This window comes from Camelus bactrianus, chromosome 35, assembly GCF_048773025.1.
Source record: "Camelus bactrianus isolate YW-2024 breed Bactrian camel chromosome 35, ASM4877302v1, whole genome shotgun sequence".
NCBI lineage: Eukaryota > Metazoa > Chordata > Mammalia > Artiodactyla > Camelidae > Camelus > Camelus bactrianus.
Window position 1 is genome coordinate 980,350 of NC_133573.1, and position 27,868 is coordinate 1,008,217.

General features: G+C 36.7%; 1 protein-coding gene and 1 long non-coding RNA gene across 2 annotated transcripts in view; one reads left to right on the forward strand and one right to left on the reverse strand.

Annotated features, from left to right (window-relative positions):
- Positions 1-1,191: 1,191 nt before the first annotated feature.
- The window catches only part of LOC141576062 (uncharacterized), a 44,968-nt gene continuing 18,291 nt past the window's right edge, over positions 1,192-27,868 (forward strand). The window contains exon 1 of the long non-coding RNA XR_012504293.1: positions 1,192-1,907. This is a non-coding gene — a long non-coding RNA (uncharacterized LOC141576062). The remainder of the gene's footprint in view (positions 1,908-27,868) is intronic.
- The window catches only part of LOC141576048 (uncharacterized), a 33,133-nt gene continuing 8,468 nt past the window's right edge, over positions 3,204-27,868 (reverse strand). The window contains exons 2-11 of the mRNA XM_074358371.1: positions 23,745-24,552; positions 21,779-22,264; positions 20,228-21,673; positions 19,353-19,416; positions 17,926-17,993; positions 15,831-15,962; positions 14,361-14,468; positions 12,394-12,508; positions 11,951-12,013; positions 3,204-9,717 (exon numbers count right to left, since the gene is read on the reverse strand). Of these exons, the coding sequence (XP_074214472.1) occupies positions 22,195-22,264; positions 23,745-24,552 (878 nt within the window). The 3' untranslated portion in view covers positions 3,204-9,717; positions 11,951-12,013; positions 12,394-12,508; ... (4 more) ...; positions 20,228-21,673; positions 21,779-22,194. The remainder of the gene's footprint in view (positions 9,718-11,950; positions 12,014-12,393; positions 12,509-14,360; positions 14,469-15,830; positions 15,963-17,925; positions 17,994-19,352; positions 19,417-20,227; positions 21,674-21,778; positions 22,265-23,744; positions 24,553-27,868) is intronic.

Sequence of the window (27,868 nt, forward strand, 5' to 3'; positions counted from 1 at the left end):
AACCAATGGGCCAGGCCCCACCACTGTTCTGTCTGTTCTACCTCACTTAATCTGCACACTCTGTGCAGGACATCCTGTTATCCCCCATCTCTGATGACCTTGGGTGGACAAAGCTTGGGTTTGAGAAAGTTGCCCAGGTCACATTGTTGACAAGTGGGGAGCTGGGGATTTGCACCCTGGTCCCAGGAGTCTGGATCATGGAAAGGCCTGGGTGGGGCAGCTTATTGCCAAGGGAAGTCCTGCCCAAGCCTCTCCCATGAGAGCCCACCCAACAGCACATCTAGCAGAGTCAGCATTTCCTGGACCAGATGGACAGAACCTCAAAACTTCTTTGCAAACAGATTGTTTCCATGTTCTTTTGCAAACACAGAAAGGCCACAGGCCAGGGAAGGATAAGGCCAAGAGTGTTTTCATTGGGGAGAGTGAAGGACAAGTGTGAAGACACACAGCACTCCCAGCAGCCTTCTCGGCAGAGCCTGCCACTGGGTGAGCAGCTACCATGACTACCTATCATAACACTGTGAGGTTCATGCCTGTACAACCCTGCCTGTGAGAAGAGCAAAGTGAAGCTCAGAGAGGCGTGGGGACACTCCAAAGACAAACAGATAAGGTGGGATCATCACCACCATGCTGTGCTGGGACAGGCAGTCACCTGTCACACTGCTCATGCATGGCCTGCTGGGAGTAGTGAAGGCCTGATAGGAGCACAGGAACACTGTGGTGAAGGTGATGTTTCTACCTGGGACAGCTGGTACCGGGGGCTCTAGCTGATTCTTCATTGTGCCTGCTTTGAGTGTCAGAATGTTGCAGCCTCATGTAGGGGAAGGGCTGTCTCCTTTCCACACCGGTGCACAAGGAAGAGCATGCACACACTGGCATCACCATAGACCACCGGCAGGATCAGGATCTGGAGCTCAGAGCAGAAACTGCCAACACCAGGAACTGGTGCAAGAGGAGGACCTGAGTGCTCCCTGAAACATGTCTAATTTTAAAAACATAATTAGGGGGAAGTGATAAACAGTTGATCCCTTCAAAATATTCTGTTTTCCAAGGAACAATAGCACCTCAGCATTGTAAGAGGATTAACTCAGTCGTCAATAACCATCACTATAGGTATGAGAAAACAGTGTTAGGAGTTACAAAAGGGTCTCAAGATCATGCAGGTCAGAACTGAGAACCGTCCAAAGCATGTGCTGCATGATAGCCTCTCTAAGCTACCTGAGGCTTGGTCTGCTCCTGACACAGGGCAGATGGTTCTGAGAAAACCACACTCCTCAGGGGACCCCAGGGAGTTGACAGAGTTGAGTTTGGGTTCCTGATCATCTTCTAAGTCTGGAATTTTGAGATTCTTCTGCACCTGTCCTTCCTCCAGAACAGAATCTGATTCAGGCGGGATTCCAAAGACTGAGGCATGTGCCAGGCAAGAGAGCAGGCATGGCAGGATGAGCGCATCGCCAGTGCCATCAACAAAGAGGCCAGGGCACTGAGATTTCCAGTGATTTAGCATCCTGGCTGGGAGGGGTCATGTGTTCTACAGTGAGTTCTGAGTATCCTGCACCGCCCTCGAGGACCTGCAGGGGGCGCGCGAAGCCAGCGTGTCTTAGGTGGCGGTGCGCATGCGCAGTCCGCGTCAGCAGCCAGCATCTTCCCTGGGGGCGGAGCTTGTTTTCCTCAGGACTGAGCGGGCGGCGCCATGGAGGCTCCAGGACAGCGCTGCCTGCGTGTCCGCGGGAGGAGGACGCTCCCCGCCCGCTGTCTGAAGTTACGCCCGTTTCCCACTGCCTGCGCCCGCTTCCTGCCGGGGTGTGTGTGGACCTGACCGAGCTGGGGCCCCGGCCGGCTGGGCAGGAGGGGACGGGTGCGCTGGCGGGCCCGCTTCGACTATTCTCCTTGCCCGCAGGGAGCGGGTGAGTGTCCGCGTCCATCCGGGCCGCTCGAGTGTCCGTGCCCCTGGTCCTCACCGCCCGGGTCCCCCTCCCCCGTGTGATCAGGGGTGTGTACACCGCGGGTCAGGAGCGGGGACGCAGGTGTAATGGGAAAGGGGCTGAGAAAGTACTGAAAGAGTTAAAGAGAAGTGTGTAAATCACATTATGTTAATTTTTATATTTTAAGTGTGTCAAAGTCAGAGTTTATCATGCTTTTACTTTCTTGTCTTTAAAGGCATGCAATCATTTATTTTATACTTAAAATATGCTTCTCAGCTTATCTCGTTTTCAAGTCAAAATACTGCCATGGTTGACATTTTCTCATAATATAGTGACAATCTTCAACATGTGTGAATATAAACTCATCGAAAAAATCTTGCAGCATTCCATGGTGAGTAGTCTTGTTAAAAATAATATCCGGGCCATTACTAAATTATTACAAAAATATAAATTTTTTGAATCACTTTTAGAAGTTCCACACACACTGGTATTTTTAAAACACCAACCAGTGCATAGTGCTTAAGACCATTTAAGATGAAATATATTCAAACCTAAAACTTTAGAATACTCAAAAGGCAGGATAATGGCTGCTTTTTCATTGCAAATACATTTTTTCTTCATAAGTGCAAAATACGAAAGTATTCAGCTAAATTTTGTATATCTTTATTCAAAAAGTGAAATTAGAATATAATCTCCTTTTTTATATTAAGGCGATTTCCCATAAAAATTGGTATTTTTATCTGTAGGATCTTAATTGTCCATTCATTTGTTTTTTCTTTTGGTTTATTTTCTTTAACAGAGAGTGCATTCTTGTGTCTTGTTAAGAGTTTTTAATTCTCCTAACTTATTCCAAGAGACTTTCTCACACTGACAGTAAATAAGGGGAGAGGCCTTATAGTAACTGTGCATCTTTTCATGTAGTCAGGATTTTTTTTTTTTTTTGATGACTTTTTTTTACAACTTCCACTTGGTTCACAATATTCCCATTATGACAACTCAATAAAAAATTGTAATCTATTTACACCAAGATACTTATGTCAGCACAGTGCTTTTGCTGATATGATTTTACATTAGATTATAATATAATTATTTTATTTGATTTACATATATACTAATACACATTTTATATATGTACACACATATATGAATATCTACTAAATGCCATTAATTTGCATGGGGTGGTAGCTGGTAACATGTGATCTTTCTGACCATTGGCTATTCTTATGTGTGTCTAAGAACATACTTCTTAGAACAGATACTAGAACATCACACCTCTCATTATACAGTATTTTAAAGGTTATATTTTATTTTACTTATTTTTAAACATTTTTTATTGAGTAATAGTCATTTTACAATGTTATGACAAATTCCAGTGTAGAGCACAATTTTTCAGTTATACATGAACGTACATATATTCATTGTCACTTTTTTTTTTTGCTGTGAGTTACCACAAGATCTTGCATATATTTAAGATTCCACACATGAGTGATCTCATATGGTATTCCTCTTTCTCTTTCTGTTCTGCTCCACCTAGAATAACATTCTCCAGGAGCATCCATGTCTCTGCAAATGGCGTTATGTTGTCAGTTTTTGTGGCTGAATAGTATCCCATCATATAAATATCCCACATCTTTATCCAGTCATCTGTTGATGGACATTTTAGGCTGTTTCCATGTCTTAGCTGTTGTAAACAGTGTAGAGAAATCAGCTGAAAACCTTATGGGGGTTCCCTTGTAACTCACTCTGTTTTTCTCTTGCTTCCTTTAGGATCATTTCTTTATCCTTGACTCTGGCTATCTTGATTAGGATATGCCTTGGTGTGGGTATGTTTGCGTTCTTCCTGTTTGGGACCCTCTGAGCCCCCTGTGCTTGGATATGATTCCTTCTTTAGGTTTGGGAAGTTTTCAGTCATGAGTCCTTCCCATACCTTTTCAATCCCTTTTGTTCTTTTTCCCCTTCTGGAACTCCTATTATGCATAGATTAGCACACTTTATATTACCCCATAGGTCCCATATATTGTTTTCATTGTTTTTTATTTGTTTTTCTCTCAGCTATTCTGATTGGGTGCTTCCTGTTGTCCTGTCTTCTAGATCACATACTTGTTCTTCTGTATTTTCTAGTCTGCTTTGCACAGCCTTTAGGTCAGCTCTCATCTCAGACAATGAGTTTACTAATTCTACTTGGTTCTTCTCTATAGTTTCTATTTCATTTTTGACATATTTTATATCCCTAAACACTATTTTTTTTAGTTCCTTCAGTACTTTGATCACTCTTTTTTTGAAACCTTGATCTAGTAGGCCATCAATGTCTTTTTCCTTGATCATGCTTTCAGGGGATTTCTCTTGATCTTTTAATTGGGAGTGGTTTCTCTGCTTCTTCACATTGCTCATATCTCTCTGGCACCGTGGCTTAAGGAGTATCAGTTACCTACTTAACCTGGACATGGTGTGCCCTTAATGATTTGATCGACAGGTCTTTGTATCTTCACCCTGCTTCGCGAACTCAGCTTGCTGTTTCATAGGCCTTCTGTTGGCGCCCTCATCTGTGCTGCTCTCAGTGGCTGTTGGCTAGCAGATTGTGTCCCCTCCTAACACTAGGTCAGGAGCTGAGCTCTTACCCGGTGGGCGGGCAGGTCACTCCCCCTCCTGATGCCACAGTCAGATGCTGTGATCAGGGGGAGGCAGCTGGGCAGATCACACCCAGTCCCAGCACCGTGGTCAGGTGTTGTGTTCCTGCCAGGAAGGTGGGTGGCTGCCCACCTGCCCTCTCCTCGTGCTGGTCACTCTGCTGCTCTGTGCAGCTGCCTGCTCTGCCTCGGGTAGGCAGTCTGTAGGTGGGCTCGGGGAAGACTGCGGAACAGCCCCACCTATGCTCTGTGCCAAATCTTAGCTCCTTGTTTCTCTTGGCAGCACAAGTTCTCTGAGGTGTCAGGGTAGAAAGATCCTATCTGCCTCGGGCTATAAACAAGTCTCAGTCCTGCCTAGGAGGTTGTGGAGCCCCCACGTGCAGATTCAGGCCTCAGCCCCGCCCCTGCCCAGGCACTATGCACAGGAGGAGATGGTAGCTGTGGCTGAGCCCTGCCTCTCTTCTTGCGAGATGTGCCAGTAATGGCACAGGTCTGAGGAGACAAAGGCTACAGCACCCCTCCCGCCAGGGCACATGCCTGTTTACAGTTTTGTTTACCTTCTGAGTTAAAATTTACCTGACAATGAAATGTATAAATTAGGCTTTTGAGGTTCATCCTTGTATCAGTAGTTGATTCTTTTTTATTGTTGAGTAGTATTCCATTGTTTGAATATACTATCATTTGTTTTATCCATTCTCCTACTGATAAATACTTGGGCTTTGGATATCTTTTTTTGCAAGCAAACTTTTTTTTAAAAAATGCAAATATAATATACATGCTTAAATGTGAACACATCTTAAGTATACAGCTCAGTGATTTTTCACAAAGTAAACACATCTATGTAACCTTCATCCAGTCAAGAAACAGGACATTGCTGTTCCACTTTGGGTTTCTTCCCAGTTACTACGGCACCCCTTTGATGGATTCACCATCCTAAATTCAGCCACCATGGATTGGTTTTTTTGCTTTTGAAATTTTTGGTCCCGTACTTTCCACTCAACATTATGTAAGATTCATCCACTAGTGTTTTCTGTAAACTAGTATATTTTTTATTGCTTTAAAGTATACAACTTGTATGCATGTGCCACCACTTATGGTTATGTATTTATTGTTGACAAGTGTTTGGGTCATTTTCTATTTGGGGGTATAACAAATAGTGATTATGAGAATATTCTGGATGTCCTTTGGTGCTCAGATGTAGAAGTTTCTGAAGGGTACACACATGGGTTACCCTTGGTAATAGGGTGTGTGTGTGTGTACATATATACACACACACACACACACATATATAACTTTCATTCAAAAAGCCTATTTCCAAAGTATTTGTAAGAATTTATATTCCCACTGGCCATGTGTAAGAGTCCCCATTGCTTGTTGCCCTCACCAATGCTTCATATCACTTAACAACTAACTATTCTAGTGGATGTCTAATGGTGTTCCAAGTGTGGTTTTAGTACGTATTTCCATTATTACTAAAGAGGTCAGCCCCTTTTCATAGCTTATGTGGATTTTTTTGTGTGTGTGTGAAGCACCTGTTCAATTATTTTGCATATTTTAATATTGAGGTTCTGCCTTTTTCTCCACTGGTTTTTGTTCTTTATATGCCCTAGATACAAGTCTTTTGTTGGACATAGGTATAGCAAATATATTTTCCCACCGTGTGGCTTAGCTTTTCACTTTCTTAATGGTATCTCGATAAAAATAATTCTTAATTTTACTGAAGTCCAACTTAAAACTCTTCTTTTATGTTTCATGCTTTGTCTGATTTAAGAACTCTTTGCCACTTCAAAGTCATTAAAATATCTCCTACACTATTTTCTAGATGCTTTATTTTGGTGGGGGATTAGGTTATTTATTTTAATGGAGGTACTGGGAGTTGAACCCAAGACCTTATGCATGCTAAGCACACATTCCACCTGAGCTTTACCCTCCCCCAGATGCTTTGCTTTATGTTTCAAATATATTAGATTTATAATCTATCTAAAGTTACTGTTCATGTATGGTACAGGGTTTAATTCAATGCTGTTCCATTGGTCTATATGTCTAACTTTAGGTAGTTATCACATAGACTTAATATTGTTTTATAAGTCCTTTAACATTGTTAATATCATCTTGGCTATTGTTGGCCCTTCACGCTTCTCTATGTATTTAGAAACAGCTTGTCAAGTTCTACAAAAAAACAGTAACAACAATTAACTGTTGGGGATTTTGATGTGCACATATAAATCTTTGAATCAGTTGAAGGGGAACTGACATCTTTAAAATGCTGAGCCCTCCAATCCATAAATTTGGATTACCTCCCCTATATTTATTTTTATCACTGCTGTAACAAATTATCACAAAATTTGCAGCTTAAAGCAACACAAACTTATTATTTTATGGTTCTGTAGGTCAAGTCAGGAACAGGTATCATTTGGCTAAAAATCAAGATGTCAGCAGGGCTGTATGCCCTGTAGGTCAAAGGAAGAATATATTTCCTTGTCTTTTCCAGCTTCTAGAGTTCACCCACATTTCTTTACCCATGGCCCTTCATCTATCTTCAAAGCTAACAGCTTTACAGCTTTCTAATCCTTCTTCCAAAGTCTTATCTTTCTGACCACAGCTGGGAAAGATTTTCAATTTTTAAGGACTCCTGTTGTTAGACTAGGCCCATGTAGATAATCCAGGCTAATCTCCCTGTCTCAGAGTCCTTAACCTGATACATCTGCAAAATCCCCTTTGCCATGTAAAATAACATATTCACAGATTTCAGGATTAGAGCATGGATATAGGTAGGGGTCAGTGTGGTGCACTATTCTGTTTATCAAACTGTTTAACATTTGACGCTTTCTGACAAACGTACAAGATAGAAGATCCTGATCATGTTTAGAATGCTTCCTCTGCAAAATATTGGGCACTGAGTTTATTTGAAAGGACTGAAAATAATATTACCACAGGAATGGTTTCCTAATTCTACTGACATTTACTTACTTTATACTTAAATACCCAAAATGGTCAGCCAGGAGTGGGATCTTGGCAAATAAAATAAAGGTATAATTCAAGCTTTTATCACTGAATTTACTAGCTAATTCTATTTTAGAAACAGACAGAAAATAAAACAATTTAGAGTAAGTCTGATTACTTATATATTAAGTGAAAATTAAGTTTTAAAAGCATGTCTGAATATGGGATAAAGTAAGCATCATAAAATGTAATGTTAATATTTAGTACCTGCAAATCTCAAACTCCCAATTTATAAACAAGTTCATACTGTATAGCACAGGGAACTATATCCAATACTGTTTAGTAGTAACTTATGGTGAAAAAGTATGAAAATTAATATATGTATGTTCATGTATGACTGAAGCATTGTGCTGTACACCAGAAATTGACACATTGTAAACTGACTACATATATATATATTTGAAAGGGCTGAAAGGACTATATATACCAAGAAAAAAAATTAGATTGATAACCAACAAAAAAATCTGTCAGTAATATAATGCTAGAAACACAGACACAAAAGAAAATCTCAGGCATACATCTGTTTATAGAGTCCTAGAAAAAATAGTGCCTATGCAAGTCCCTGATAAACATGAGAAAATAGGAAAGGCAATATAAAAGTTCAAAATGCTTTGCTATGTAAGAGCTGCAAGGTGACTCAGACACAAACTTAAGTGGTCAAAATGTTTATATAATTAATGATAACTTAAAGTAATTGAGGACATCATTTTAAATGAGATAAAAATAGCTGCTCAATTTTCATATTACTAAGCAAGTCATTTCTGTTTATAGTAGGTTTATATTATTTTTGTATGTATTTATATTTTATAAAGACATCAACTTAGATCCTGGCTGATAACTGACAGTGGAGCAACTGATTGATTTAAATGGGTATCATAGACTTATCAGATTTCATACGCTTTAAATATACATTAATTATTAGCTGTCAGGAAGAGTTCAATTTTCATTTATTCTAACATAGCTGTGTCACAGGCAGGTTACTCTGTATTTACAATGGAGGATCATGATAGATATAAAGATATCAAGCCTTATTGATCTTCATAGGGGTGCTTTTATAAGAAAAGGAGAATAAAATAAGAAAAATCTAAAATACTACTTTTTTTATAGTGTTCTAACAGTTTTATCTTGTTTTTATTTTTTTACTGAGTTATAGTCCGTTTACAATGTTGTGTCAATTTCTGGTGTACAGCACAATTTTTCAGTACTTTATGAATATACGTATATTTGTTTTCATATTTTTTCCCCATGAGCTACTACAAAATTTTGAATATATTTCCCTGTGCTATACAGTATAAACTTGTTTATCTATTCTATATATACCTGTCAGTATTTACAAATCTTGAACTTCCAGTCTGTCCCTACTCACACCCTGTAAAATACTATTAAATCAACATATATTTATGAAGAACTATGAAAAATGGGAAACTATAAGTTGTTTCTTTAAATTGGAGCAAAGAGAACGACTTTAACTGGAAAATAGTTAAAATCTGGCAAGTTTTATGATTTCATGTTCACCCTTGACAGCTTTTTTCCTCCTTTCTCCTTCAATCTTTTTTGGACCTTCTAAAGAATTAAATTTAAAAAAAGAAAAAAAAAAGAAAGAAAGAAAGAATAAAAGAAAATTAAGAAACAGATTTGCATCTAAAATAACCTCCTAACTGGAAAGATTGTATACTTTGTGAAAAATTTACAGCTGCCAACTTATGATCTTTGTCTCTGTCCACACTGCCTTACTTGTTAGGAAGGGTCTTTAAAAAAAAAAAAAAAAAAGTAAAGAAAAATAGCAAATTATAATGGCTTTTACATTTTAAATTCTTTTCTATGTGTCTACAATCTGCTCTATCATGAGTTATTAAGATAAACATTATCAGCTATACTCTACTTTCCTATCATGCACATTGTGACTCTGAGAAGCATGCACGCTCTAACTTACCATCTGCAGGTGGTGTACAGGTTAATGCAGTTCTTTTGACAATATATGGTTTTGTAGTCTAGTTGTCTAACTACTACATAATGGAAAAGATGTAGAACTACTGGTACCACTGCCCTCGGTCTCTGTCATTTACCTTAAACATACCTGGAAAAGTAGATTCAAAAACTCATTGGCAAGAACATTTTTCACACTCCAGATATGATATTCCTCTAGAGTTAAGATGGCCATTCTGAAAGAGAAACAATATTTAAGAATATCTTAAATCTTCATTTTCTTATATTATTTGAATAAAATCTGTTTTATTAAACTTGCAATGGTCATTTGTCTGAAAGAAAACTAATGATTTAACGTAGATACTATGTGTTCATCTGAAAGTAGGCCAGCAAGAATAAGTTCAAAAGTAACCAAACTCTGAAGTAGTCAGTCACAACGTGGGCAATTTATCACCAAAAATCTTCTTCCTCCAGTAAGACCTGGGAAATAACTCACAGTATCTTCTGGTTCAAGGTGAAGTTTACTAACAGAACCCACAAAAGGTTCTGGTTAGAGAAAAAGGACTATTTACTAACTTTGAAAGCATCTTTCCAAACTCTCTGGATTATGCCCTTTGACCCTAACAATTTTCTAAGATCTTCTTTAAAACATCTGGCAATATTACTAGACTTCTTAAGAGATTTAAAAAAACTAAATATATATAATAAATGAGTATCTATATTAACATTTCCTCAAAATAAAATTTAACATTACTTTCACAAGTTGAATAAAGCAGTATTTTTTTTTTTTTTTGGTGTCAAAGTGTACCAAAAATTACATTTATATACAGTAGACAATATTTCTTGGCAGGCAAAAATATAACCAAATGCTTCTTACTTCATGTTTTGAACAATCACCTTAACAATCCTAGATGAATAATAATGTTCTTAGCTTTTATTACTTAATTATATTTTTATTATCTAGTGATTTATTATTTAATGATATTTAATATTTATTATTAATGATATTCATGTATTCATTCAATATATAATACCATGTATTATAAGAAAAGATTTTAAAGCACTATGATGGTAATTATTGGCTTTCATGATGCAACTTCCATAAAAGTATATTAATACCAATGTAATGGTACAAAATAATGGGTAATATTGTCACAGTCTAGTCACCAGTGAATATGGGTAATAGGTTTGGTTGAAAGGTCCAAATTCTATTCTAAATTTTTACCATTTCCTTATTATGGTTACACGGAGATGGAGCAGCTAAATGATCTTTTTTTTTAATGTTCAAAAGTACAGCCATAAGAAGAAACAGGGTCTTACATAAAAATAGACAGCGATGATATCCTCCATACTTATCAAACACCCAGAAAAAAGGCAATGGAAATTGTATCTCTACATAAGGTATTTCCTAACAGAAACTTTCCTATGTTTCTGTTTTCATATATACCAAATAGAAATGGCTACCTTAGTTTTGGGCAGAAAAGTAAATGAAGACGGTTATCTGAGTTGCCAAACAAAGATCAAGCCCTGAAAAATTCATTTCTATTATTTATTTCTGTTGAGTGTCAGTTAATAAGACTATGATGATTTCTTCTGGATTTGTGATTGAAAAAAAAAGTTACTTATGTTTCTAAGCCTGTATAAGATCACTATGGTCTACATCCTACCATCTGCTACTTGGTACATGTCAACATTTGAATAGAAAGGGTCAAATTAACTCATATGTGTCTCACATATATGGATTATCTTCAGTTTCACAGGGATACATAGACATTAAGGCAAACCTATTATAATATCTTTAATAAATGTTGTGAAACTAAAAAAAATTCAAGGCTTTATTCTTTGTAAAGTACATGCTTGTTTCTGCTATTATACACTTATTCTGGCTGCTATTAAAAAACTTAGAACAGACCCTCACCAATATTATTGAAAAAAAAAATTTTAAAACTACATACACCACCCAGATTGAGATAAAAAATAATTTCCATCATCCCAGATATCCTATGGTCCTTCCCAGTTAAATGACCCATCTCCAAAATCACTATTGTAACAATTATTAACATGAGTTGTCTCTGTTCTAGAACTTCATATAAATTGAATTGTACAATGTGTTCTTTTATTCTGTGGCTTCTTTTGCTCAATATAAGTTTTGTCTTACCATAATGTATTAAAATGGGAGAAGTAAAGATTATAAACTACAGATGTCAAGGGCTGTCTCTACTTAATTTTTATAAAATGCCTAGCTTTTAAAATATAATGTTTTTATGTAAATAACACTTAATGGAGTTGTTTAAAGGTGGAATGGGCTTTCCTTAGGGACAACTTGGAGGTATTGTAACCACAGGTCGAAATAAGCATTTAGCAGGGATGATGTAGAAGAGATTCAAGTATGTATACGTAAGGTATGTATACCAATTCAGAATATAATGTATTTTTAGAAAAGAATAAATTAGTCTCTGCTAGACTCACCTTTGTGGTGCCATGTGCATTCTATGTGTCTTCTACAATGTTGGATACATCCACATGTAATTCCTTTAAAACCAGAAACCCAAATCAGTAGTTAGGATAGAGAAGGTATCATTTTTATTAGCCAGTAGCTGAAGTATAAAGTATTTTCAGTCAACTTTTTTTTTCTTTTTTTAATTACAGAAATAGATTGCTTGTTTGCCTTAAAAATTTATGACAATTTTCCAGTGGTTTCATTTTTTTAATATAATACATTCAGCTTATTAAATTTTCTAAGGCAAATTCTCTTACCAATTTTGCATCTTTGGCTATGAATATTTTGAGTAGCATAATATAGAACCTAGAAGTAGTAAGAAATCTTTTTCTCAACCTGTTTTAAAAAATTCTTCACTCTATGTTCCTGTTGGAAGTTTACATTCAAGAAGATGTATACAATCAGACTTTACCAGGGTATCATCAGTGCAGTTGTCCTTCCAGACCTCTAAATGTGCAACCACGTGTCTCTCAGTTCAACCCTAGAGAGAACTCCATCACCGTCAACATCAAATACCTTGAAGCAAACTAAAGAAAAGAAACTCTTATGGAGGGAAATTACTTTCATATTCTGAAATATAATACATTTTATTACAAGCTGCCCTAGTAAAATTACTTAGTTCCTCAAACAATTACATTCTGGATTAAGTTCTTATTTGGAGGAGATTGTGTCATTAAAGTCCTTTGAACTTGTAGGAATTCCTGTACACTTCACAAGTCTCTCTCCTTATATCATTAGCCAGCTTAGAGAACTCTATCCTTCACCTAAATCTAAAGTTAAATTTCTTGCAAACTGAAAAAGAAGGGCCAAGTTACTAACCAATATCTCACAGATTTTGAGAAGGTAATTCAAGCTTTTAATTTCTAATATTTAAAACTGATCACTTCAGAGTTGATTCTTACAATGTTGAAAATATTCCATCTACATTAAGAATCAAAAGCTGATACAGTCAGCCCCCTGTATCCATTGGTTCTGCATTCACAGGTATAAACAATAGATCAAAAATTATATATATATAAATTTTCCCAGAAAGTTATCAAAAGCAAAACTTGAATTTGCTATTCACTGACAACTATTTACATATCATTTACATTGTATTTACAAATAATTACATTGTATTAGGTATTACAAGTAACCTAGAGATGATTGAAAGTATACAGGAGGATGTGCATAGGTTATATGCAAATACTATGCCATTTTACATAAGGACTTGAGCATCCATGGATTTGGTATCTGAGGGGGTCTCAGAACCAATCCTCAGCAGATAATGAGAGATGACTATATAAAGATTTTGCCTCTCCAGTGTAATTAATGTGCACCCAATATTTTTGCCTAAGAACAATCTCAAATCTTCAATGAAGTTTATATACAACAAGCTAAAAATCCGAAATATCAGCACTTTGCTAATTAACATCAATATCAGCAAAATTGCTCGTTAGTCTAGTTAGTTAACTTCCACTAGTCCACTGGCAAAAAATAAATTAAAAAAAAATTTAAGACAATAATTAACCTCAATTGAGAAACAAAGACTTCAGCCTCTTTAATACCAGAACTTTAATGTGAACAAATAATCTATCACAAAGCCAGGTTAGAGTAATGGTATACTATCAGGGAAGATAAAAGAAATCTAAATTTTTAAGATTAAATAATTATCTACTTCACACACCCGTGTGTGTAATAATTATGTATTAATTATGCTATTAAATTAACTGACTACATCACAGTACAACATTACTAAAGAATATTGAACTAATAAGTATCATACCCAAAATACGCAGTATTTGTGAAGCTGTATTTTAGAAATATGCAGAGATAATGACCCTAGTGAATATATAAGAATTAGGTTCCAATTAAATGTAAACTGCTGCATTTTCCTAACCAAATATGGTTAAGATTTATTAATGTAATACGCTTATAAATTACGCTATAATATTTTAGCTAGGTTTAAAAGATAAATTTAGTATTTAATAAAATTGTTTTATCATAAATTTAATTTTGCTAATATCAATATACACAGTGCTAGAAAATAAGTTGGAATTCAAGTTAAGCAAGACAAATTTTCTATATAGACTACCAGAAAATATTTTCTATATGCTTAACATTTTCAAACACATCATGAATGATGTAGTTCATTTATCATGAATTGTACATTCATCTGGAAAATCAACCATTATTAATAACAAAGATCTTAAATTACTCCACAGTAAAAAAGAATAGATGATTGAACCTTTACACTGACCTCAGTAAAACCTCAGCAAGAGATTGCTATTTGCCAAAGGGATGAAAATTCAAGCCTTAATCAGATGATTTTTTACATGAATGGATGCTAATTTTTTTCTCTGTATAGCTTCCAAATTTTGTGATGTTTAACACACTTACATTTCTGTCTTTCAGCCAGAGGTCCTCTGCAACAAGCTGATAACCCACAGGATATCTCCTTAAAATCTATGTGGCTGTCATGATTTTCACCAAAAGCATTAAATAAACCTGTAAAATAGGAACACAGAATAAATCACAGCCAACAAACTTCCTGTTAATAATGACATGCTTATGAAAGGAGGCATGACTCGCATAAACTGACTTAGTTTTTAAAAGTTATCAGTAGTTTCCACTGTCTTAGGAAGTTTTTTTTTTCCCCCTGGAATAATTATAACCAAAACTTAACTTCCTAGAAGAAAATACTATCATTTAGTGTTTGGTTTTGTCTGCCTACCTGTCTCTATCTTATATTAATTCCAAAAGTCAAAAGTGATTGTAGAATGTAAAAAATAAAAATATATTTTAAAAATTTAACTGGAAAAAAGTCAGAGACCACAATTATCCTAATTTGGAAAGACTAAGAAGAAAAAGGAAAAAAGAAGAAGAAAAGTTGAACTCTATCAAAGATATACTGTGTTGTTATTAACAAGCTTCATACAACTCCTTCATGAAGCAAAGAAAACTAACACACTATATTATAAGAGAAAGAAATTCTGTACTGCAGTCTTCATTGTACCACTTAATCTGTATAAATAAATATATTAAATTTCAGAAATAAAGGGCAATTTATAATCTAATCTTGTGGTTTTTAAACTTTTCATAAAAAATAAATGGAATCATTTTGTTTTCAAATGAAATGATTTCTCAATCTCTAATTCTAAAAAGGTAAAAACATAACTGCACTGCTGAAGTGGAAGCCCTGTCTGTTCTAGCTCCCCTAACAAATATTTCTAAAACACACTAGAAACCTGAAGAATACAGACTGTCTATTTCAAGAATCTAATTCTGTGCCCTCAAAGAGCAGAAAATTGAAGCTAAGAAGTAGTTAAATGACTTGCTAAAAGTAAGAAATTTTTTTAAAAAGGTCTGAATCAGAAGCAGAACCCAAGCTTTCAGATTTCAAATACAGTTTTTGTGATTATCAGCCACAACTACTCCTTGTAAACCTCATTTAATATATATATATACTATATATATATATAGTAGTGAAAAGTTTAGAGCTAAGTGGGGACCTTAGAGATGGTCTAGTCCAGTGGTTTCTTAATTTTTTAAGGGTGGGGGAAGGATACAGCAGTGGAACCTTCTTCTATATAAAAGAAATACAATAGACACTACTCAGCTGAGGAAGAGGTGAGGTCACGTGTGGAAGCTAGAGCTTTGCCTATTCAGTGTCCACCACCCTGACCTTGCACCAGATGCTGAGGCACCGCACTGGAGCACAGTTTCATAATGATTGTCTTGGTCAAACTGATTTTATATATGAGAATATTCAGGTGCAGAAAGGTAAACCGACTTACACAAGGCTCCAAAGGTGGAACAAGGCTCACGTGTTTACCAAAGAACATTTGTAGAAAATAGAAGGATTCCCACCTTCACTCAGAGATGGATGAATTGGTGGTGAAGCCAATGGGCCAAATGTCTCTAAATCAAATCATCCAGTTCGGGATTGAGCCCTCAGCAACCAACAGCATTTCTCCAGATGAATGATGTCTGATTCCTCCACTGACAATCAAATCAAAAAAGATTATAAAATCTCACTCTTCTCTTCTGGACAATTAATTAGTTCATCCTGATAATGTAACTTCTAAAGATACATTTTAATTTCCCAGTTAAACTGTTAAAAAACTACCTAAAACAAAAACTCTGAAAGACAAATATATTGTATCTAATACAAGTGGCATGCAAATTAAATTCAAATTAACATAAAAGAGGCTTTAAAATTGGAAAAAAATTTGCAATTTCCCATTAAGCAGGCTGTTTAATTCCAACATGTAAAATAATAAACTAAGATATTTGTTTTTTGCTTCCCACACTTTTATCTGTATTCACTTTGGTGATTTTAATCTCTATCTTGGATTTGAAAATTCTTGATCATAGTCTCTCCTGGCTACACAGGTAACACACTAATAGCAGAATCTCTGTTTGATTTATCCTGTCATTATGGTAACCACTTACACATTTAATACTTATTAAATAAATGTACAAAGGGGATAGACCTAAGCTTCTCCTTCTTGGTCCTAAAATTCTTACTACCCCTCCTATAAAGGCAGGAGCCTCCTCTGTAGGACAGAGTGTAAGTGTATCTCCTGAGAAGGATTCCCCAACAAGGGCTGTCTTTACAGCGTGCTTTTAGATAAGATGTTTTTATGGGACATTTCAATAAAAGGATCAAGGATCTAAGCTTCCCAGTATGGTGGGAGTTGTGATGGGCATGGGAGGATGCTCACTTGGGAGGATGAGATGTTAAAGACACTAACAGTGAAAAGGACAGGGCAAGATGAAGGGCGATTGGGAAACAGGACCACAGAGATGTGACATCTACTTCCCACTGTCATCTAAGTGATACCTACTTGAAAGAAACATTTCTACAGTTAAATTCTATAATGGGGGGTTATTTAAATGAAGCACACATATTCTCAATGAGTAGATCACATAATTTTTAGAGATTTAGAGTGCATTAGCATTTTCAGAGTACTTTTTACATCAATAACTAGTATTTATAAATTCCTGTGCGCTAAATAAGTATGTGGAATTATTTCCATTTTGCTTTTAGACTTACTACAGCTTAACCTATTCACTGCACTGATACAGAGTAATTTTTCTAATGAATAAAAATGATAATGTACAAACTTGTTAAAGATTCTTTAATTTCTCCATCACCAGATTTATGAACATTTAGGCCTATGTGTCAGGCCCCGTTTCTTACCAGCTTTTTCACCAACACCTTACATTTAGGTTATATTGCATTACCCAGAGGTCAGGAAATGTTCTTTCACACATCCATGTCTTTATTAGGTCTTGTGTCCTCTGAGGAGAAACCTTCTCCCCACTTTCACATCCTTCCATTTTACAGCCTAACCACTAATCCTTCTGTGAACACCTTCTAATGCTTTCCAACCTCACCAGCTACCCCAGGGTCTTAGCTTCTCTCTTCCGCAACTGTCCTCCACTGTATATAGTATCCAATATTCAAGTGAAGTATGAGTCCTCATTTACAGGTCTGTGGCCTCTCTAGATTACAAAGTATTTGGATTCAGTAACTTTGTCCTTTTATCACTGTTGCTGCTAGAATTCATTTCATAGGACCTGATACATAGTAACCACACAGTAAAATCTTGCTGAATGAATGAATGAATGAATAGCCAAGGCAATCTTCACAGCCAAGGCTTCCCCATCCCAGCTCAGTATTCTTTCTGTTACATCAAAGAGACTCTGCCCCATGAAACAACAGACCCTGCACATTTTAACAAATGTATACAATTATTAGGAACTATTATTAGAACAGAGACTAGCACTACTGTTCTCATAGTTATGTCACATAAGAAGTGTATTAAAGCTCGTTCTGATTTGTTATTTATACAAATCAGCTATGTCTGTCACCAGTTTAAATATTAGTAATTTAGAAAACAAAAGTTATTGACTTATCTACTCATCAGAAAACATTATGACAGATCTATTTACATACCTCTTTTGTCAGTTTATATACCAACTGGAAAAGAAGAGGTGTACAGTCAATTCTGAGGGTATAATTGCCTGCAAGATAAATAAGAGAGTATTTTAATACCTCCAAATGGACTTCAAACCTGTATTTAATTCTAACTTTATTTTCTAATTATAAACAAGATATAACAGATTTCAAATTGAAGGCATCATTCCTGGAGAATTAAAAATAGGGTGGACCCTACAGATTATCATATTCAGTGAAGTATGTCAGACAGAGAAAGGCAAATATCAAATTATATCACTTATATGTGGAATGTAAACAAACAAAAAAATGATACAAATGAACTTATTTACAAAGCAGAAATAGATTCACGACATAGAAAAGAAACTATGGTTACCCAAGGAGAAAGGGGGAAGGGAAGAGAGATGTTAGGAGTTCAGGATTAACAGATATACACTATTATATATGAAACAGATAAACAACAAGGACCTACTGTATAGCACAGGGAATTATATTCAGCATCTTATTATAACCTATAATGGAAAAGAATCTAAAAATGTATATGTATATGTATATGTATATGTATATGTATATGTATATGTATATGTATATAACTGTGTAACTTTGCTGTACACCTGAAACTAATATTATAAATCAAATGTACTTCAGTAAAAACAAATAAATAAGATTTTAGAATAGATAGATAGGTAGGTAGATAAATAGACAGACAGACAAACAGTCTGGCTAAAACTAAAACACAAGGTGGAAATAACTCTTCAGGAGCCAGAGAGGCTGCAGCACACACTCGGGATAGGAGACTGCAGAGGCAGACTCTGCTGCTAAGGCCGCAGCTCCTGCAGTAACAGTAAGGGCCATTGCTCATTACGGCAGCAGTACCTAAGGGTCTTTGGCAAAGGAAGTGGTAAGGCCATAATGTTCATGTTTTTATTCATTCATTCAATTCAATATCAAGACTTTAGACTAGAGCATGTCAGTAACTAACATGTGTCCTGTGACACTTACCTAGAAATAACCATAATATGATGAAAGCCTACAGATGCACATGCCACATGTCAGGGTCAAAAGGAAGTCTGTAGTGGGTGCTTATTTCAGAGTTGGTCCAATACATACAGGAACTATTTCTGTATGAAATATTTTACCCCAACTTTTAAAAATAGCTCCACAGGAAGAATGTCAAAAGTACTAAAGTTTTAAGTAGTAATCCAAGATAGGCAAATGGTAAATATTCTAAAGAAATTAGGATCAATAGCTTAGTTATGAATCATATTGATTCATTTGAATCATAATAATGTTCTCTCTGGTAAAATGGAGAAATGGAGGTATTATTGAGGCATCTCACAGAAAGAGGATAATCCTAGTTTATGAGTTGGAGTTGATAGACTTAAATACTGGTATACTATTTAATGACAATCTGAAATAAAATTTACCTTCTGTGTATGAGTCTGCATTGATATATGCAACCTCTCTCTCCTGGAGTGTTTTCACATTCTCCTGTAGTTGAAGCAAAGCAGTCACTTAACTCACAGCATTTACAATTGTGGAAATACAAGCAAAACAAACAAATTAATTCAGTAAAAGAGTGGTTTGCAGATACCATTATAAATCAAACGCCTATGCCTTTGACCATAATTTTAAGAAAATGCTATTAACTGCTTGATAATATTAATGCAATTAAAACAAGAAAGAAAAATATTAGTGATGCTGTAGCCACTTTTCATAGCAACAGCACGGAGACCCAGAGGAAAACTGCCCCTGATCCCCTGCACCATAATATGAAGGGGGAAGGCTCGGAGATGCTCAGCCTCACCCTGGATCTACTGGAAGAGAACTGCTCAAAGTAAGGCCTGGAAATCTGTACTTTTAAAAGGTGTCCCTGGCAATCCTTACAGACATTAAAGTATGAGATCCCTTGACGTTGGGGATCCAAGTAACTTTACCATATTAAAAGTGAGGAACTTGGAAATTTGATTTATCAAGAATTTTTTGAAAGAGAAGATATTGATGAAAAAGAAAAAGAAAGGAGGGGAGGATAGAGAAAAAACTAGAGGGAGAGAAGAGTGGCTATTAGGACAAAGACAAGACATTTCTCTCTCACACATACATGCACACACGCACACACATTCTAGAAAAATACAGCAGAAGAAGACTAATGCCATCACACACATGGGAATATGCAGAGAGAACTCTTTTCTTCTCTCTGTTTCTCTCTCTCTCTCTCTCTCTAGCTTGCTACCTTATAAGAGCAGTTACAGTAAAAACATTTAAAGCTGTGAGTGGTCATCCCACAAATGAGAATTCTCACCTCTGCACTTGGCCACACGGGATAGATGACAGCTGATTCTGCTGCAGAGTTTCCATTATGACAGAGCTACAGTAGAAATAAAAAAGATTCCTTAAATATATGTAAAGGTAAATGTGCTGCTGAATATGATCAAGAAGCTAGTAGAAAATGGGAAACAATATTCAAATTGTCTTTTAACTCACATGAATTTAAATTAATGTAAGGCATATTATCTTGTATCTTGGATTTATTTTATCTGTATTCTAAGCTGCTTAAATTATAGAAAGACACATGTATTTCTATATACATGTATTCACAAGAAATTACATATTTCTAAAAGTAAATGACCTTAATGAATAAGATCTGATTCATGTAAATAAGTGTATTATGAAATGCATGTTCATAACACCAACATAATAATAAGACTTTGCAATATACATGGAATCAAATGTGATACAAGTAACTGTGATTTTATTCCCATACTTATTTGATTCATATTATTATTTTAAAGTATGCAGAAATGAGTCAGAAGGAAAGCATTTTAAAAACCAGACACAATGATAAGAAAGATATGACATTCTTCAAATCAATTCTATAAAATTTGGACTCATAAATGATGAACAAAACAGGATAGTCACAGGAAAGTGCTTTTTGGTGCACCTGCCTTTAAAAAAAACACACAAGCCTACCATGAACATGTAAGAACTTAGAGTTACTAGACAGAGAGCCTAAGGGAAGAAGACGAAAGAAGGGGGCCTATGAAAGACACTTTAAAATAAAGCATTAAGAGCCAGTGACAAATGAAAATTAATCATAATTGAATTAAAAATAAATCCTTGAAATTTTAGAGTAATTCAATTTACAAAATCATTGTATTATACTTCCCAATCAGGCACTTTTGTAAATGGTAAAATATACCTATGGTTACAATTTAGTACGGAATCCATAAAGGAGAGACTATAATCAGAGTATAGTCATCTTAAAAGAGCATGTTGTTTTCCTAGATAGAAGAAATCCAAGGAAACTGTAAAAACTTGAAAATTAATGCCAAGGATCTATATCAGATTTTCAATAAGCTAATTCACTTGTCAGAAGCAGCTTCCTAGGTTTGACTATTTTCTGAGCTTACAGATTTTACTTACTTATCACAAAACAAATACAAATAGAAACTAAAATATTTTAAAAATAATGAAAAACTTGGTTTGTACTTAGTAATTAAGAGGTTGTTCTGTTTTACCAAACTGATGTAAAAGCAAAAGCAAACTCTATTTCTTAAATTTTCTTGAGTATTTATCCAAATTAAAACAATATCAGGTAATGGAACACATCTGTGATTACCCTGAGATACATGTTGACCAAGAAGATACGTTTTCTGTCTTAGTTACCTCAGCCCATTTGTGGAACCCAGAAGTCCAAATTTTTCTGCATCCCAGCTGGCAAAAATGGTAGTTCTTCTCGGTCTCCAGCCTGTAATCATTGTTAACATACATGGTTAGGTACATCTGCCTAAAAACAAAGGAAAATTCACTCAAGTCACTTTCTGTCATCACTTGCCAAGGAAACATTATTTACCTCTACTAATCAGTTTTCCAAAATTCTGGACAACTTCTTATAAATCAGCAGTTCCACTGGTTAGGTCAGTACCTCCAAATACCCAGAAGTCCTGATGATCTCCCAGAATAACACACCTGTTTGGAAAGGAAGGCATTCAAAAGAATGACAACTTAGAATGTATTATAAAGAGCAGTAATTTATGTTTTTAAATTAAACTTCCTCCTGCTTGAGTTTCCTCCATAGAAAACCATCAAGGTAGTGTCTCCTTTTAGAATTTACCTTTTTTCCCCACATTTAATTATATCACATCAACCAGGAAAAAAATATTAAGAGTTGATTAAAATTTATCTTCTCTTACTCCTGTAATCTTTGTAAAAACAAAATGTTTTAAGACATTTTAAAAAATCCACCAACTCACCAAGTTTCACAGATCCTCAGGTAGTTCTGATTACATCGTAAATGCTTGTGATTTTCTTGATGTTATGAACATGCATTTTAACCTTCCTAGAATTTCACAAAGGGAACAAATTACTTCACAAAGAGCATTATGTCTAACAGGTTCCTTCCAATGTTTTATTCTAAGTCTCAGAAGTACAGAAAACTGTTTAATAGGATGATAAATTCCCATTTGCCCACCATCTAAATTCAATCATTGTTAATACTGTTGAACTATTTGCAAGCGAGTTGCGCAAATCATGACAGTTCTCTCCTATGTATTTAAGAATGCACCTTACGGTGAGATTAAAAAAAAAAATCAGTATTTTATATTTTTCCTCCCTCATAGCTCTATTGTTGGTATTTATTTAAACTTCAAAATCATTATTCAACGTGAAAAAGAATCTTGTTCTTAGCAATTTAAAAAAAAAAATTGTGTATTCGTCCATTTAGAGCTCAAATCAATTAAAGGATATAAGCCCCAGGTGCTTTTTTTGATATTTTGACCAGGGAAAATTTCTGTTTCTGACTTTTCTCTTAAACTGTTACTGAAGCTACATACTCTGTTTTCCTTGTGTCTGTATGTGTCTGTTTATAAATCACATTTTTCACTGTGTACCTCTAGAGGGTATTAATACATGAGATAATAAAGTCTATGTTAAAGGAACTCAGTTCTAATTGAGTTAAATAAGCACTTTTTAAAAAATTCTTATAAAATAAAACTGAACTTCTAATATCTTAAGAGTTTTGAAATTTTAAAACAAGCTTCTTACAGAACTTATAAAATACTTGCAGAATCCAAATTCACATTGCTAAGGCAAATCATTAACCAACAAGGCTCATTTAACCATTTTAGTTTAATAAAAACAGCTATCTCCTCTCTGATTCATCAGTGTGAAGTTTCCCTTTCCCTGTACATTTCAAGCCAGTCAAACTAAAGTTCTGATCATGCCATGCTGTTTCCCAACCCTGCACAAGCTGTCCTCTGCAGCTGGCGTTTACTGCCTGTCTTGATTCTGTGGAAATCTTAGTTTGTGTAAAATTAAGCTCAATGAGCACCTGTTCCGTGGTCATGCCTCCTTAACACCAGTGCTGTCCGGGGTTAGTAACAGTAACGACTATGCTGGTAAGCGCACGGGGCCATGTAGCAGTTAAGCGTTCACCACTGTGACCATCTAACCCACCCCCACAGAAGTGACCAGTGAACTTCGCTCCTTCCCCTCTTCTCTCCTACTCCTTCCCTTAAGTCAACCTAGGGTTTTGCATGCATAGCGTTTTGACAGTTATCTGAAACACTGTTTTAAACCCTCAGTTGAAAAGGGAAGACAAAATGTTACACCTGGCCCGGAGAAGGAGAGGGGTGGGGAGTGGCCCAGAGGAAGCCGAACGGGACGCGCGGCCTCGGATCACAACACAGCCCCGTCCCTTCCCGAGTTTCGCAGCCGGGAAAGCAGAGGCCTGGGGCCCGGACCGCCTCGGGGCCTTCGGGGGAGGCCGAGGGAGGGACGGAGACCCGCGCAGGGCTGGGGAGGGACCCGCAGGGACTCACCGTCTGTGCAGCGGCTCCTGACCCACGGTGGACGGGCGGCGGTGGCGGTTGAGGCTGCGGTGCCGGCTGAGGCGGCGGCGGCGGTGCCGGCTGAGGGGGCTGAAGCGGCGGCGGCTGCGGTGCCGGCTGAGGGGGCTGAGGCGACGGCGGCGGCGGCGGCTGCGGTGCTGGCTGAGGGGGCTGAAGCGGCGGCGGCACCGGGTGAGGCGGCGGCGGCTGCGGTACCGGCTGAGGGGGCTGAAGCGGCGGCGGCTGCGGTGCCGGCTGAGGGGGCTGAGGCGGCGGCGGTACCGGCTGAGGGGGCTGAAGCGGCGGCGGCGGCGGTGCCGGCTGAGGCGACGGCGGCTGCGGTGCTGGCTGACGGGGCTGAGGCGGCGGCGGTACCGGGTGAGGCGGCGGCGGCTGCGGTGCCGGCTGAGGTGGCTGAGGCGGCGGCCGCTGGAAGGACTTGAGGGACTCGAAGGCCTTCGCCAGCTTTTCCAGGGTCGCCATGGCGGCCTCCCGCCCCGCGGGGACAGCCCACGGAGTCGCCAGGCCGACTGGCGGCTCCGGTCAGCAGCGGTGGCAGTTAACGGGGCTCGAGGCCGCCAGCAGGTGCGGACCCCAAGCGCGCGGCCATCTTGGAGCCGTCCCGACAGCCCCCGCGGCCCTGCGTCCTGCCACGCTCCGCCGGTGGGGCGGGGCCTGGCCGCGGGATTGACAGCCGGAGGCAGCGGCCTCCGCCAATGGCTGCCGCGCCCGCCCCTTGGGCCCAAAGAGCCGCCACGGCTGCTGGGAGTCACTTCTTCCCGGCGAGGGGCGAGGGGTACTGCAGGGAGATCGGAAGGGCGGTTCGGGGTCGGGGTTGCGTGGTACGGCGAGGAGGGTGGGGAGGGCGGGGTGACTTGTGATTGAGGGTCTCTCTCGGCGAGGGGCGTCCCCGGACGACGCCTAGCGGGTGGCGGGGAGGCGGGGCAGTGGGCTGGGAGCCCGAGACCCCCTCGGGGCGCTAGCCCACCCCGCGGCGCGGGCGGAGGGCCGGCTCGCCGGACAGCCTGCTGTAATATGCTGACTGTTATATATTTGGCCTTACCCTTGTTAGTTGCCTCAAATCACTCCTTGTTCACCTTCATGATCATTACCATAGATATACTTCTTACAATCCTCGTACTTACTATGTTCCCTCAGGCTACAGGGCCATACACATGCTATTCTCACTCTCAGAAATAATCTTTTACACATCAATGCCCTACTCCCCTCAAGAGATTTGCCTAATTCCAATCACTCTCAGTGCTCAGCTAATTTGTGAATTCATAAAGCCCATTACATTAACATAATTTCTTAACACCATGTCATTCTCCTTTATCACATTATTAAAGTATACGTTATAATAACAAAAACTCTTCCATGCATGAAGGTAGATATTAAACAATTAAGTTCACAGTATAAAGTTGTAAGTACATATACTGTATATTATGAAAAATGTTAAGGAATAACATACTATAGTTAAATGCATTCATAATTTTTCATAGAAATATGGGAATATTTATTCCAAGTTGGATCATCACTATATGTGTGTGTGTATATATGTATATATCTCTCATCCTTCATTCACATTAAAAGTTCTGATAAAATATTGCCAACAATTAACTTTTATACCCCAAATTACCAATAAAGGAATAGGAAAGAAGGGAGAAAAGAAGAAAGGAAAGAAGGAAAGAGGAAGGAAGGAAAGAAGGAAATCGAGGGGTTTTAGAACTCTTGAGATTGAGACATATTAGATAAAGACTCAGATGTGTACATTTATATATGATAATTATTTTCCTGAAATTGTATAAAAACACATAAAGAAAACTGAAAGCTAAATATAAAATTATTTATAACCCAAATTTGAGGTTAATTTATATCTTCAATTGATATGCATTTTTTAAAATTTAATATTACACTGTTCCATTGCTATAATATAATCAAATTCATAAACAGAAAACTATATATGATATATACATCCTCTCACCATTTATAACATCTCTGAAAGCATTTTTGAAGTAGAATATTTTATGTTTAAAGTTTTTATCATTAGAAAGGCTTAGAATGTTTTCACACTACTAGATTTAATTTACTTCATCGTATAATTTTTTTCCAATACATGAGAAATAATATCTTATATGGTTTTGATTCATTCTTTAAGCAGTTTGTTAATATTGTGTAATAAGTGAATTCATGGAATATTGTTATAGAGTTAGACATTTTTTGTTTGAAGGTGTCATCTTTTGTAGTATAATAATAAGGCCATTATTGTAGGAATGTGAAGGAGTCAGACATTGCTTTTAGTAAAAACATCACTCTAAAGGGCATATTGGCAATAGCAGCATGTGGTTAAGATCATGTCAATTTTTTGTAAATCTTTAACAAATTCTGAAATCACTCTGGTTGCTTACAAATTTATAAAACACAATTACTTACAGGAAGAACAAGGCTATAGTCACTGCATGACAAAGGAATGCTGCTTAATAAATAAGTGAGGAGAAGAATTAAGTTTAATTCAAGGAAAGCAGCATTCTTAAAATATTTTGAATTGATTTGAGAAACAGGGATTTTATGATTATTTATTTAGTAGAGTTTATATAGACATTTATGTGTGTGTGTGTATCCTTCATCTCTGTGTCAATTCAAATAAGATTTTGCCAAAAAAATAAACTTTAGAGCAAAAAATACCAATCAAAAAGAAAGAAAAGAAGAGGGAAGGAAAGCAGGAAGGCAACTTAACATCAAAAAATTTCATCATTATTTAGAGTAAATATCTATATCAACTAAACATGTGTATTGTGACCTCCACATTCCACTAAAACTTATGCCATTTACCTATAAATATAAGCTTTTATTTGCTTCTACAATAAATAATACATAAATTTAATGAAACTGCAGCTCAAAAGAAGGAAATAACATTAGAAATTCAGTCATCCAGTGCAGTTGCTAAAGTATGGGTATGACCTGACTCTTAGCAGAGAACAACCAAGAAAATGTGCCAAACTGTTGGATACCCAGATCTGTTCCCAGGGCAGGGAAATAGGCATATCAACATAAGTAAAAGAATATACCATGTTTAAAGCTTAATTATAATGCAAAATAGATATTTATCTATATCTATTTCAAAATGTTAAATTTAAAAGTGGACCAGAAAAAAATATAAACAAAATTACTTCTCTAGAGAAAACAAAGAATAGCCTTGTCTTCTTCTATTAAAGACTGACTAGCCACAATATATTATGGAAATAGCTATAAAGCTTTGAGGAAAATATTATAATTCTATAATTGTGTTACCACTAAGGTTGTTATGTTTGTAGTTAAGCCAAAGTAATACTAAGACATTCAAAGAATCAGAAGGAATGGTAACTATATATTTATCCTAAAAAAAAATAGTAAGTACTAAGAAAAGGATACATTTTTTAAAATGTAAGAAGTAAGACAAGATTATATAAATGCTATGTTAAAGGGTATTGAATCTACAGGTAGACAAAGTGAGGATCATGTCTATTTTGAAAATATTTCAAAATAAATGCCAATAAATAAAAATAATTCTTAAAATGATATTTCAGTCTAACTTGTTTGATTTTGTAAATGCATGTTACTTTATATCAATTTGCATTATTGATTATTATATGGTTAATAACACAGATACAATTAAAAGAAAATGTATAAAAAAGTTGAGATAGCAAAAATAACTTTCTTTTCTAATATTTACAAATAAAAGATTTAACAGTGAATTTTTATCAATCATAAGTCTTTATATTTTCAAGTAAAATATAAAATTATAATGGAGAAAAAAGTAATCAAAAATAATTCAAATAAAAATGTTAAGGAGAATAATCATTTATACCATTTGCCATCTACCTCTGCTTGGTACTGTAACCAATCACAAGCCACTGTAGCCGCTGACCTCCAACACTCCCTGAAAGTTCACGGTGGAGATTAGGAATGGGGCACTTTGTGCTGTGGGAAAACTGACAAAATAGAGATTCAGATAGATGTTTTCAGGAGAAAATTTTATGAGCCCCAATTCTTGCATCTCCTTATATCTAGAAGAGCACTAAATTCATTAACAGTGATGTCTGCTCCTCATAACTGGCAAAAGAACTCAATGTGTG